The sequence below is a fragment of the Larus michahellis genome, chromosome 2, assembly GCF_964199755.1.
Source record: "Larus michahellis chromosome 2, bLarMic1.1, whole genome shotgun sequence".
Taxonomy (NCBI): Eukaryota; Metazoa; Chordata; class Aves; order Charadriiformes; family Laridae; genus Larus; species Larus michahellis.
The window spans coordinates 113,006,940-113,021,675 of record NC_133897.1 but is presented as its reverse complement, the minus strand read 5'-3'; the positions used below and the strand labels follow the sequence as shown (position 1 = coordinate 113,021,675).

Below are 14,736 nucleotides of genomic sequence, written 5' to 3'. Positions count from 1 at the left end.
AAATATTTATATTAATATGAAGGGCCAAGGTCCCCTGATCCTAGAGAAAACAACCCAGAAAAAAGACCATGCAGAGCTTACAACTTAACTCTTCTGTGTTAGACATGGCTTGCAAAAACTGCAGCATACCTCAGTGTAGACAATGGCTGTCATCCAGAAACGTTTGCTTGGCCGAGGAACGGACAGCATGGCCCAAAGGAATATAAGGATGGGAAGCACCAGGGTTATCATGGAGGCAGAGATCATGTGGTTAAGGATGATCACAAAATAGCACACCATTTCTGACCGGGCCACCAACGTATTGTACAGGGCATAAATAAGAAGTAAGACTCGAGGCTGACCAACATAGAACTTCTCTGACTCCTCCAGCTCGTCATCATGAAACATCCTGTGAGGAGCAGAGTACCATAAATGAAATGAAAATTAATTTCACAACAGCTGCTTTTTAAATTGCTACTATTTTTCCTTTTGAAAAAGTACAAAATTCTGGAATGGGAAAAAAAAAAAAGGATGGTATTTGGTATTATAATCAAATAGCATGATTCTAAGCTCAGAAAACAAGAATTTCAGGCAAAATAACTAAAAGCACTGTTCTGCTGTTTTTTAATTTACCCAGAGAGTTGGCCTGCCCCAAGAACTTCTACAACCCCCACTTTCCTACAGTTGCCCAACCTACGTATCTCATGCCAATCACACCATGCTGGTGTGGCCCTGTCTGGATTCATATCTAATTTATCAACACAGATGGGAATTTGGAGAAACTCCAGAGGTCCATCAAGAGATATATGTTATGGATAGTCCTGTGACATAAGATTAAAACATAATAAATGCCCTTGAGTGTTACATGTGTCCAATCTTCTCCCCTTTACCTAACTCAAATAACTATAAAAGGCAGCAAGAAATCAATATATGACTTTCGCATACATTCATAATTCTCTTTGCTTTTCATGAAGAGTGACCTGCCCTGAGGATCTCACTGAAAAGCACATATGACTATGGAAAACCAGAAGAAAAGACACTGCATCTTCACAGTCAGATACAAAGCCTCTCTGTCTCTCCAGATGAGGTCAGGTTGAAAGGCATTTCTATGGTTTAAGATTTTGCCTTGCATTTGGGGACGCTCTCCCCTACCTGAGTCAGGCCAGAAAGCAGAGGAAAAAAAGCAGCAGCACCATCCCCACCTCAGTGCTGGTTGTGATACTGAGCCCAGCATCTGAGGGGCAAAGAGGGGAGCACCCTATACCTTATGAAAGTACTTAGCAAGATGGTCTCCCTCGCTCTCTACTGGCTTAAACACAAACTCTGCCAAAGGCCAGAGTTTCCCTTATAGTAATCCAAAATAATTAAAGGAGAAACGTTTTCCCAGATAGCCCTGGAGGAAACTTATTTGAAATCATAGCTGCCTGGAGAAGAGAAGCCCTCTCCACAAGGAATATTTAGAAAAGCCCTTGACCCCATGACAATTGCAGCACAGAACTCTGATGTTAATTGGAACAATTAGCTATGGTATCTGGGGAGAAAGCAGAGATTCTTTCCAACATGAATTTGGATCATTTTAGAAATCTGTAATTAGAACAACTGCACAGGAAATGAGCTTCTTCCCTTAAATCAAACTTAGTGTAAAGTTTGGATCAGAAACTGTAGGCTAGTTCTGAGACAAAAAAAACCCAAAATAATGTCAAAACTTCACCAACTGGGACCAGCAATTTTTCCCTGTTGAAGGTCCTTACTTGTTCAGAAGCAGCTCACTCGCCGTTAGCTCGTGCGTCAACGGAGGGAGAATCGTATCATTAAGTTTGTCCGTTCGACTGTCGTCTGGGCTCACCATCATGAGGCTCTTACCGGCTGAGTCATCTGGGGAGCCAAAGGGAAGGTGTTCAAAGCTGACAGCTTTGCTATAGGAAGGTGGAGCTTCTGCATTGCTATCCACAGTGGAGTACAATGGCACATCGGTATCAGGAGTATATGCAGCTCCTTCTGAATCCAGGCTATAATCTTCCACCTCCTCTTCCTCCTGTCTTGATGCAGAATGAGCTCCTTCCTCTTCGTGCTCCCCTTCTACTTCCTCAATGGTTTCTGTCGTCCCCTGACGAGAATAGAGCATGGTGACCTGCGTAGGTTCACTGTTGGGGACAGGACGAAGAGACAGAGTTGAGGCTTACGAGGCTCATTACCAGGAAAAGTTTGTTAATTGTACCTTTATGTAGGCATCTGAACAACCCCATTGCACTCCCAGGCCTTCGAAGTTCATATAATTTGGTAGAAAATGTATCATAATGACTGCCTCTTACCCAGACAGACCATCTGGGTCCATCTGCCCCTTGAATGACAACCCAGTGAACTCACAGTGATTCACTATCTTTTCACACCAGCAGAGGGGAAATTAATATCATCATCAAGAGAAACTACATTAACTTTCTGAAAGCAGTTAAAACACTTTCAGACCAGGATCAGGACTTGCTATTACATTTACTTAAAGCATGCTCCATGGTGAATGACAGGCAGCACCCGTCTGATTCCAAGTAAAATGCAAACATTGAGAAATACAATCCAGACTACAAAACTGTTCCAGTAATGGAGTATCTTGCTTACCTTTAGATTGCCCTACGTTCTTCAATACAGCCTCCATTTTTACCTTACCTGCCTGCTTTTCTTCTGTATGTACCTATTTTCTTTTTCAGATGTTCTTATTCACTCTGTTCAGTTCTCTGGTTGTTCACCTTGCTTATTCTCGCATTTGCGTGTCCGTAATCACTTTCTCTCTTAATGCTCTGTGCTCTGCAGTAGTCTCAGCTGATGTAAATTCACGCAGCTTGATGACTCCAGATGGGAATCTGGACACCATCATTTAAAAAAATATTTTCTTGGCTTTGCTTTCCCCCTTTTCATCCCTCGCAAGTATTTTATCACCTCTCCCCTAGATCATCACTCTTCCTCTTTTTAGCCTCTGTTCCTGTTCCTCTCCATAGGTTAGACAATAGGCATCCACCCAGTGTCTTTTGTTGGCAGCATGTTCTTGTATCTCAACAGAGACAAAAACAGATTTCACATAGCTCCTATGAAATGAATGGGGCCATGTTTCCACCTAAAGTATAACCTTTTAAAAAATCCTGGCGCTGGCAAAGCCAGCTGACACTACCACCTCCTGCCAAAATTAAAAATTAAGTCCCGTCTCTTTTCCTTTTACACTGCTTCCAAACTTATTGTGGCTACGTGAGATCACTATTTCTAGCAGACTTTTGATCAGAACGTGTAACACAATTATTAGGATGTATGTTTTGATGATTCATGTTAGCACTCATCCTGGTTAAAAAGCATAAACCCATAAAATCCCATTATTTCAAAACCGATACCAAAAATTTGTAAAACACTTTAAACACTGAAAAAGAATGATCTAGTATGCCATAAAAATTCATATTTATAATACGAGTTGAAACACTGTTTCCCAATGTCATATAAACCCCTTTTTTTTACTTGCTAAAAAGTGAGTGAATGGCTCTGACCAGTTCTCTCTTGCACTGGATATTAATATTATTCACTATCTTTTCATAGTAATTTTCCCTTTCTTAATTCCAACACCTCACAGACTGTAAATCAATGGTAAAGTAATCAAAACATATTTAGCAATCTTTCCTATATGGGGAAAAGTAAAAATTGAAAGGGTAGGGCTAATGTTTGCCTATCTTAGTTTCTAAAATTAGACACCTAAGTCCGTATTTAGGGTAACCGATTAGCTGAGAAACTTCACTTCCAGCTTCCAATTTTAATAGGAACAACCATCAGCTCAGTAACTTTGCAAATCAGGCGCTTTTTTAGCTGAATAAATACAGACTTCAGCCTGGTTTTAGACAGCCAGTGTAATATAATGGAAAAACTTTTAAAAATACATGAATTAAGGACGAAAAGCAAAACAAACAAACAAAAAAACCAGAATAAGAAGTGAAACAGCAAATGAGCCCTAGATTATGACCCTGACTTTGAATTTCAGACTTGTGCCACAACACAGAAGGGAGTAAAGCTTCCATTAACCATGCAAACCACTCTGTACACCACGTATCTACAAACGCAAATTTATGTACGCTACAGTAAGTATAATGGCATGGGTAAATGAGTGAACAAAGCATGCATGAGTTAAGCACCTTGACACTATACTGCCACTGTCAGCTGATGAGGAGGACATATCCATGCTCTGCATTTTACGAAGCCTAGGTCGAGCGCGCTCACTTGTTTTAGGAACAGTGTCTGGTCCATCTAAATCATCAAGGGTTGACTGCCTTGAGAACAGCATGGTTGCTTCAGTGTAGCAGCTAGCAGCGCAAACAGTTATAAAGACAGTGTTAAATACAAATGATATTACTATACACATGGTTCAGTAAACAAATATGCTTGCCATGCAGCAAAACACTGACACTGAGAAAAAAGGTTCAGAGAGAAGATAAGGATTTGTTTAGAGTCGCCATGTAAACACACTTCTACACACAGATGGCTCACGATCATATTCCTACGGGGGCTATAGAAGGCTAACAACCATCTATTCCCTATTCAAAGAGATATGAAACCAACACAGGGGTCTATGTGCTTTCCAGGGGCACCAACTTACATATGTGAGGAGGTTTTATTTTCTTTGTTTCCCCCTGAAATCTCCATATCCCACAAAAATGTTTTGGGAAGTGACCTCCTTTGCACAAATCCTATTTTATTAATGATATACTGTGCTGAACCTTTTTACACAGGTACAAGCCAATTTCCTAAAAGAGCCCTTAAAACTGAATAAGCTCATATTCCACAAATAGAAAAATAGCTGTCAGACATTGGCTAATCCTCTTTCCGAACCAAAGTGCCAAATCGGATATGTTACTTAGCCAGTAGATGCATGCCAAATATAACCTGCTCTGCGTGGGATGGCTTTTATTTTGATATTTATTAATAAGCCCTAATGATTCCTTCCAGAAGATTTCATTTATTTCAATCACAGATTAAAAACTATTTCAAAATTGGTAACATGCACATCTTGAAAGAAAGAACAGATATAATAAACCCTTATCTCCTTTCACTTATCAAATACAACAGGACACCAGAGACATACACCATACATTGAGCGTTTATGTGTTACTGGAGAAAAGAAGAAGAACTGGATGAGTAAAGAGAAAGAAAGTACATAATTAAATACAAGCATACAACATAGCAACAGGAAAGAAGCAAATACATTAATGACATATGGTAGGTAAAAGCATTATTTCTCCTGTAAAAATGTTTGAAAAACACAGATGTCTATGAAATAAGTTGAGGGATCTGGTGTTTTAACACATGCAGTGACCTGCCTGAATCTCTCAGATAGAATGAGAGAAGAAAGGACCCCAAAACGCAGGATTTACACTCTACTTCTCTTCTTTTGAGTCCATCTGTGTTACACCTGAGCAGCGGCAGCAGGGGATTTGCTTCTCTGGCAAGCGTTATGTTTGTCCAGGGGCACGGAGAATTGGGAAAGAGGTCAGAAGGGAACTGCAATGGCGTTTTCCATATTACTTTCGTCTTGATAGCTTTAAGTGAGGAAAAAAATCTGCTGGCATGAAGTGACAGTTTGCAATTATTGCCTTAAGGAAAATGGGGAGGAAAACAGCAAGATATGTGGAGCAAAGCAGCAGTTAGTTATCCTAAGGCCTACGCTCACTGACGGTCTTTTTTGACAGAATAGGCTGAGGCTAAAAGCATACTTTGGTCTTTGAATACAAGAAAAGTATCACGAAGATCACAAAGATATTGTGAAATACTTTCCTTAAAAACAGAATTAAATGGCAGGGGCACCTCTGTCCTGCCAGTTCATTTGGCCAAGACCCTTTACAAGCCACCTCATTATTTCTGTCTGTGCGCAAAGGCACACGAGCACCCTCCAGACAAACCTGGAGGGCTGTCTGCATGGTGCAGGGTTTTGATGAAGCAGCAAATGCTGCTTCCTGTAGGAACAGGAGATCCACCCTAGAGGCCTGATTCAGCAGCATGGCAATCAGTCGGAGCTCCGTGTTACTGACTCCAGGGGGTCATGAGGGAGGAGGTTTCCCTTTTCCCGTACACCGGGGGAGTATAGCCAGGTTGTTGTATAGTGAGGTTTTGGTGCTAAAATACAGGGAGATGGCAGCAAGTAGATGATCTATTTTTGCAGATAACCTTTCTGTTTGTGTGCTACAATGATATCCACACATTATTTTACATCTCAAGGGCTGAGTTTATTCTTTTCATGACCAACACCTTTTACTAAGGTGCTGAAGTATTTTAAACGCGGACATAGTTCAAAGGGAACCTTCCAAGGGCCTTAAGCAGAGCAGCTGTTGAAATCAAAGGAGCACATGCCTGCTTGTATATTTTCAATGGAAGAAACATATGCCAGCTGCCCTCCAAAACATTTAAGTTCTGACCTGGGTCCCAGAAAAATCTATTAATCCAAATATTATCTATTATCTATTATTATAATATTATCTATTATCTATTATCTATTAATCCAAATAGATAAAAACGTTTGCCCAGACAGAGTCCCTGCAATAATTTGGTTTAAAGCTGTTTTAAATGAAGGATGAATCATCGTAAGAGTCATTGACTGAGCAGCTGCTCTGTATCCTTGAATGTCAGGAGATGTGTATGAGATGACACCTGTAGCACAGCCTGTATATTCTTTATGTACTTTAGGAACATGCTTCTGAACATGGAGGAAATGAGAACACCAATAAAGTGGCGAGATTTACACTTGGCAAAGCTGATGTTGACTCAGTCATTGACTATCACATAAATTTAATCCAAGCACATCTTCCTGAGTGACTTTTCAAATTTGTGCCCTTGGAGACCTTGAAAAGCATTAGCTTCTTGAAATCATTCAAGGACTAGGTTATTTTAAATTGAATGTTCATTAAAAGCCCCAAGTTCAAGCATTTTATATAAAGTTGATAGGGTATCCATTTCAAATGGGGATATATATAGCAGAGGTGTTTTTATCCTTGGTGAGCGGGAAATTTCTTACTTTATGACTTCCTTTTTGCTAAACAAATTCACCCTTCCCAGAGAGTTTATTAGTTTAAGGGGTGACTTACAAATTTTTCTGTTTATTTCTTTTCTGTCCATGGGCTAGTTACTGACTAGCATTACCTTTATGAACTACTACACGCCCCACACCTGCAAGCAAAGATCCCAAACATTTCCTATCATTCCTATACTCCTAAATCACCCCCAGATCTAGCCCCCAACTGGGACTCTTCTTTCATCCTTTCTCCTGCCTCCCAAGGCAAATGTTACTTCTCCAGTACTCCCTGCCTCAAGCCCTATTCTCCCATCTGGTAAGGGAAGCACAGTATAAAAATGGTGTCTGTAAACACCCTGACCACACTTGTCTGTTCGCCGTTATGGGAAGGTCAGGGTCTCCCACCTGCAGTTCCTATAAAAACGTACAGACAGGTAGATTTGGGAACTGAACGCATTATTTGTGATGGATCAAAAATAATACGAACTGAACTGGACACAAAACCTTGGATATCCTGAAATCTAGTGTAGGACCTCTGTCTAGCTGCTATTTCATAATCATAGGCAAGGTCCCATAAAGGCAGCTAACTGGTTTTAGTAGGTTCCCAACCATGGTACTGAAATCAACAAGCTGTTTAATCTACTAAGTAGTTCATCAGTCAAATGGAAACAAACAGCAGTGAATGCTCTACCATGCTAGCTCCCGATCCCTTCTGGTGGTGCTCCTCAAAGAGCTTGTTAAGGATCAACATCAGTCTCTTCTCCTCCTGGCCCATATGAACTTTGCACTTTGCCTTTAGTATACATGAGAGTATTTCTACATGAAGAGAAACCAAACAATTACATTACAAATACCTCATTACACCTCTAGCTACTGTAAAGAAAAATTACAGCCCTACTACAATGGAAAATCCCACAAAGGGTACTCTGAAAAACTTCTTTTAGAGCTTTATCTAGGGTAATAACATCCCTGGATAAGATTTACAAGGGTCAGCCCTGAACTCCGAAAGAAATTTACAGTTCCTGCAACTGATCAAGAGGGTTGTTCTCTCTGGCAATCCAGTGTTTAGAGCACTGAGCAGATACCTACAGTAATTCCTCTCCTGAGTACTGAGGAATATGTATTATTATAATGGAATAGCTTCTGTGCTTCTGCAGCCCTGTGTACTTCCAGATGCCCATCTTACTCAGGGACCTAATGTCCATTACAGAATTTTGTGTAGGGCAACCAAAGAAGGATAACCAGAATGCTCATTAGAACCCCTCTGCCCCTTCCCAAAAGTTTACCATTGTGATCCTAGATCCATGATCACAGGGACGCTTTAGATATAATTAGTCGCTTTTACATTTACTGGAAATCATTACTTTGAAATGTAAAATGCCCCCTTCTCTTGTTTGGGCAATTAAAAAAAATCACTCAATAAACTCACATGACGTTTTAAACTTTTCACATTTCTAAAAAAGCTCATAAGCACTTTTGTAATCCCGGGAAGAGACATGCAAGGGTGGCCCAATAAGCAGATGGCATTATCATTCAATCAATAGACTCATTTTTGCTTCCTCTAATTACAGGTCATTATTATTATAACAGATGTGCACAATTTGTAAATACTCTCAGTGCAAGAATATTTGAGTGTTCATTACCAGAAAGAGAACTCGAGATTAGAGAAATCAGTCATAATACTGCCTTTGTTATTCCTTTGTTGATAGGTCCTGTGACATCTTCTGAGGAAATGGAGATGACAATAACACATGTGAAAGACTTAACTTTTTCTGTTGCAAAGCAGCTCCACAGAATAACTGAGTTTTCTGAGTTTAAAAGGAGATTTTAAATGTGTAACTATGCTCAAAGCAGAGTGACAAATGGGTCGTTATTCATCAAAAAAAGATGTAAGTGGAGCTCAACACTGGATACCACCTCATCGAAGAGGCAGAATTTACACATGAAAATTACAAAATTTGTCTTTATTTTTTATAACCTTTTTTATAATTAATTTTGGAATTGGCTTCCCTTTGCTTCTAGTTAAAGCTCTTGTTAACGTGGTTGTATAATAATTATAACTTCTTCTATCTATAGTAAACAGTGTCACCAAAAACTATTTAATGAAAGCAGGATTGATGTTACTATTCTTTCTTTAGCTGAGACTGAACTTTGTGGAGTTAAATTCTGCCCTGCCTCCAAGTGGCTCCAAGTGAGCTGGTAACAGAATTTGGCTTTACATTTTTCTCACGTCATCTGACTCCTGTAAAACTTTGAGACAAAACACAAAGGTGTTGCTTAGTTGGGTAGCTAGCCACCAAGAAAGATTTGCTCGGATTTGGTGTTTTTACTGGAGTGAACCTCTCAAAGGCCAGTGCTCACCCTGGGGAGCAATTTGTGAATATTTTGTTGAAGCATAGTACTCACAGGCACTCTCTTACACTTGCTTTTCAATAACACCAGAAAGAAAGACAAGCCTTCATTATTTTCAGTCTCCTAACGTCTACCCATATGTCATTAGTAAAAGCTAAGCATAATTTACTGTACACAGAAGCTACCGAGTTTGCTGGAAGCATCAAACAAAATATTATACTGCCACACTTCAAAGAAGAACAGGAGACAGCAGAATGCAACGGATTAAGAAACAGCTGGATTTCCAAAGCCCTCCCTCTTCCCCCTCGTGTTGGACAATCTTTGCAGTCTCTTAAAAGTCAAGAACATCAGGGACACGGTGGGAACAGGCTGCCTCTGTAAGAGAAGGAAGTGAATGTGTGTGCCTCTGTGTGCATGGAGCAGCAGGAGCATGCTGTAGCTTTGGCAAGGGACTTGAAGGCATCTGTCTTCAGAAAAGAATGAGGAAAGTGGTTTTCCTGAACTAGTATGGGTATGTGATCCACAAACTGTGTAGCTCTGCTGGACTGTAATCATGGCAACCAGGAAATCAGGCTCTTCAGATGATATTTGCCCTGTGTGTATGAGAGGGGTATTTTGTTCTCTCAAATCCAGAATCGCTCTCAATGCAAAGCCTTTCTTGATTTGTGGGCAACACAAAACAATTAATTTTACAAAGACAAAATATTCACAATGAATGATTGTTCCCCAAACTCCACTCATGAATTCCTAAAACAGTATCCCATAAGCATCCTAAGCAGGCTCTTATGTTCCATTACTTTTTACAAGATCAGAACCCCTGTCAATGACTCCTAATTCTAGGGGAACAGAAAGCAGTGGGGTAGTCATGCAGTGGAAAAGGATTTAAGCCAACAACCGAGTCCACCACTATAAAGGAACAGTAACATAGAACAATGCATTTTCACTATTAAAATGGCATGGATAAATCAAAAAGAGGATTCAACATGGATTAGAAAGATCATCAGTACTTAGACATTACCTAAAATTACATCTACCGCATGATCCCCCTATCTTTCACACAATAAACTTAAATCAGTACCTGGAGATACTGTCACGAGAAGCTGCTGAATCTAAACTATCCATTCTTTCAGATGCTTGCAAACCAGAAGCTTGACCGGTATTTTTATCAATTGAGTCCAGTCCTGACTCCTTAGAAAGCTTCATCATGTGGTTCTGGTAATACATATGGATGCTCTCCCGTGTTGGAACGTTTCCCTGTGGAAGACAGTAGAGGTAGAGGTACATGACAGGGTGGAGGTTTATTCTTCAAGGAACTGGTTTCTTCTGTCATTTGGCAAGGAACAGATTAAGGACTGTGCAAACATCTTCCTAGTAAATAATAACATCCCACTACTAGTTCCTTTTCAGAGTACAAGTCAGACTCTGACTTAAATTACCATGTCAGAAACTGTTGGGTTTTGAGCAAAACTGGAGCAATGCAAGCCGTTTCAGGCTATATATAGTCAACAAAACTGTTGAGTGGACTGCAGATCGTTCAGTGTGAAAATGAGGTGTGGGCTAGGACCATGACTCAACCTGTATTCCAGCAACTTTTGAGATATCTCTTTTAGATAGCTTCAGTGACTCTTAAGAACAATCAAAAATCTTATTAACGATCAGTAGCAGTTTTTTAGACAGAAAAAAAAAAAAGAGACAGGTAATGTACAGACTAATCTAGATTTTCATTAGTGTCCCAACATAAGAATTTATTCATGAAATATGGAAAACCATGAAAAAGACACTGAAGACCTTTACTCTTTCTCTGTGACTTCAAGATCAAGCAAATTCATGAAAGGATGGTTTTATTAACTGTCAGACCAGATCTGGGCGCAGAATCAAGTCTTTCTGGCTATGATATTGCAATCAGAATTCTGAAAGAGTGTCATAAGAATAAAACTGAGAATTTTATAGCCTGTTCTTAGGCAGAAACACATCCAACTCATTCCACTAGCAGTTGCATTGACTTCAGAAGATACACTGAGAGAGGAGATTGCTATTCTTGAACAGTAATTTTTCTGACTTATAATGAAGCCTTATGGAAGGACTTTTTCCAGGTAAAATAATAAAAGTAGTCTAAAATATTGCCTCTGTTCCTTTTACTAATATTGCTAGTTACTAGTAATTCAACTCCGGTCCTCTACATTGTCCCAAACCTAAAATTTTCAAAATCTGAAGTTTGTCAGAAAAAAATATCTTAAGAACAAAATCTGAAACTTGGGTTTTTAATCGGGCTTGTTTGTGTATAAGCTGTGTTCCTTCTGCAGTAATAAATGTTTGTGCCATTATGACAGCCTGCCTCTGAAATTACGGCACACGATACATTCTAGTTCGACTGCAGGCCTGGGATAAAGGACAAGAGCTGTGACAGAAAAAGTGCCCCCCAGCTGATGGAGGACTCAATTTCAGGTTTTTCTGTAGCTGGAAGAGAGACCAAAGGAACTTCATACATCAGGTTAACTGTCCCCGACTCTACATCAGACAAAGAAGCATGTCACCATGATGCCTCCAGTGAGAGCCTTCTTTCTTGGGAAGCAACGACAGGCATGGGTCTGATACAGAGACTTGGGGATGGTATGGGGGAATTAATGATTCTGATGTTGATGGGTACTAATATTACACAGAAAAGGAGAGACAGATTTTAGAAAAAAACCTGAAGTTTAAAGCTATTGACGGGGGGGAAATTCTTTGAAGGGCCCCTAGTACCAAAAGATTTAGGACTGAAGCAGGATATACCAGCCTATACAAGGACATATGGGATCTACTGTAATCAAAATAGCATCAGGCTGCTGACAACATGAAATGGAAATAAACAAATAAATAAATCTATTAGGAACAAAGGATAGAAAAGATTCAATAAAGTTGAGGTGAGAAGCAGCAAAGAATGATCAAAATAAGGTCCCAAATAAGTAATGGCCATAAAAAGGCAGTTAGCAGGGATTCTGCATAAATGTTAAAACTCTAAAAAACCAAGGGCATTGAGAAAGAATCATGTAATTTTCAGTGAGGATGCTGAAACAGCAGGCACTTCTGAGATCTGGGGCAAAAAGTAGTGTCACCACAATGCTGTACTATCACAGTAACAATTTTACAGGAAGGATGGAATGGAAGATAGCTTGAGAAAGAAGTGGTATGTGTCAAAAAACATAAAGTCTAACAAATCCAGTAAATTCACTGTGCCCGGATTATCACAGAGTCTCTGTGGTTGGACTTGAACCAATTAATATTGAAATAGTATGAAGGCTTGATTTTTGACCATCAAAGCAGGAGTGCACTAGTGCCTGTTAAATATTGAGGAAGATTACAGAAGGTGCCATCAGAATAACAGCTCCATCAGTACAATAACTCCAGTTAATTTTCAAATGTACTCATGTAGAATAAGTGAATGTCATGAAAGAGCCTGCACGCACACAAGTCACCAGAATGGAAAAGAGCAGGAGGAAAAAACAAGAAGACATCCTTCAAGAAGCAAAAGTCATGAGGAAAACCAAACAAGAATGAACTTTCTAGAGTTAAATTCAAAACTTCATCAAATTAAACCAAAAGAGATCAGATGCTGAGGAATAACATGCTAACATAAAAAAAAATATCTGATAACGAAAAACATTTTCAAGAGTATCATAAGAATCAGCTGCCAGAAATCCAGGGTATCAACAGGTGATCAAGTAATAAAGCGTGTAAGGGAGTTATGGCAACAGGACAAGAAAAGACTGATTCTTTTGCATCCCTCTTTGCTGAAGAAAAAATCACCAGTGTTCCCAATGGAATAACTTGAATCCCATGGAATAACTGGAGTAATTATTTTATAAAGGAAAAGTCTTAGAACAAAACAATAAACTGAGCACTGAGTGGAAGGTGCTCACCCAAGAGCTCTGCAGCAACCAATGGGTGAAACTGTGCCAGGGAAGAGAAGGTAACACCAATCCTTAAACATGGCTTCAGGAGTGATCCTGAGAGACCTTGAAAGAAGTTAAGCAGTCATGAAAGCACGTAGCAAACTACATTTATCTCTTGTACTTATCCTCCATTAAAAGACTGGAGCTAAAGGATACCTTGGGGAAAACAACAGTAACTGACCATTAACACCGAAGCAGCCCTCTCTTTGTGCTCAGTGCCTCCTGGCCAGACTGGGTACGGATTCCCTCCGACCAGGAAAGCCTGCCTCTCGAACCTCCTGGGGTTGTGGGCAGCCTCCTTATTGTGCCAGCAGATGTTGACAGCGGCCGGGCAATATGGGGCTTCACTGAGGTCAAGAATACTAATGTGTTGTTGACCTTTTCGACCTCTTCATCTCTGAGACAGCTGCAGCTTTTAACAAAAACTGGAAAGAACTAAAAATGAGGCTTCTATGCCAGGTTTCCAGAAATAGTTGGGCAGCTGGTCAGATATGTAAAAATACCTGTGCTTAAAATGAGAGCTTTATCCAACCTCAAGATATCACCTACTTGCATTTTGAAGATCCACATACATTTCTAGCTACTCTATCAACATTAATCTTCGATAATAATGGGTTGTACTAAGATATAACTAGTTCATGGAGGACCACATAGCTTTACTGCAAGTGAAGAAAATTATGACTGTATGTTGTCAGTCATTTCCAAGGCCAGTTGGTCCACAAAAATACTGAAATATGCAGACTGAGGTAGTTTTTGAGCTGTTTGAAATGCCATGCCTTCTCCTCTCTACTTGAATCTATCCTATTCCCTCAAAATCACACTTTATCAAGGAGTGTTTCAGCCAAATCCTTATATCAACCTCTCAAAGAATTATTTTTCCAATAATTTGGTTTGTGTCCAGATAATAAATCAAGTTTCTTGTTTATATATTTATAAACCAGCAAGCAGAAAAAGAATCCAGATCTATTTTTAAAATGCACGTGTAAGTGAGAATTTTATAATTTTTCTCCTTAACACAGTGATCTGAAAAGACAACCATTCATTTTTCACTGAACTGGAAATGGCATTAGCAGACAAAAAAGACCAAAGGCGTTACCTTCTTAATCTCCCTGGTCAGCATACAGCGCTCAATTCTTAGCACAGTGGAGATATCGATGTGTTCTCTTGAGATGGAATTAAGCCAAGCTGTAAAACTGTCCAGTGTTGCCAGGAAAAGGACCCAAGTGAACTTCAAGATATTAAATATCCTCTTGATGATGTTATCTAAGGGAGAGAAAAAGCAACAGAGAATTAATGAACACAAATATCTTTCACTGTATTTCTGCTTGGAGTTACATTCATTTTTCCTTTATTGTCGAATAATAATAATAATCCAGGCTGCAAGACCCTGTCATAGTAAGGAATCTCTGAAGATGGCTGGAGGCCTTTTGGCTGTCTGTGCCATTT

At 39.6% G+C, this 14,736-nt stretch overlaps 1 protein-coding gene across 11 annotated transcripts in view; it reads right to left on the bottom strand.

Moving 5' to 3' along the window:
* PIEZO2 (piezo type mechanosensitive ion channel component 2) overlaps positions 1–14,736 on the bottom strand; it is a 321,861-nt gene that overhangs the window by 19,952 nt on the left and 287,173 nt on the right. For 10 of the 11 annotated variants that reach the window (XM_074576625.1, XM_074576624.1, XM_074576616.1 and 7 more), the window contains 4 exons: positions 14,387–14,553; positions 10,437–10,612; positions 1,731–2,123; positions 130–388 (listed from right to left, as the gene is read on the bottom strand). In XM_074576625.1, the coding sequence (XP_074432726.1) occupies positions 130–388; positions 1,731–2,123; positions 10,437–10,612; positions 14,387–14,553 (995 nt within the window). Of the gene's footprint in view, positions 1–129; positions 389–1,730; positions 2,124–4,139; positions 4,308–10,436; positions 10,613–14,386; positions 14,554–14,736 lie in introns of all 11 variants that reach the window. The other variant, XM_074576626.1, reaches the window with a different exon arrangement.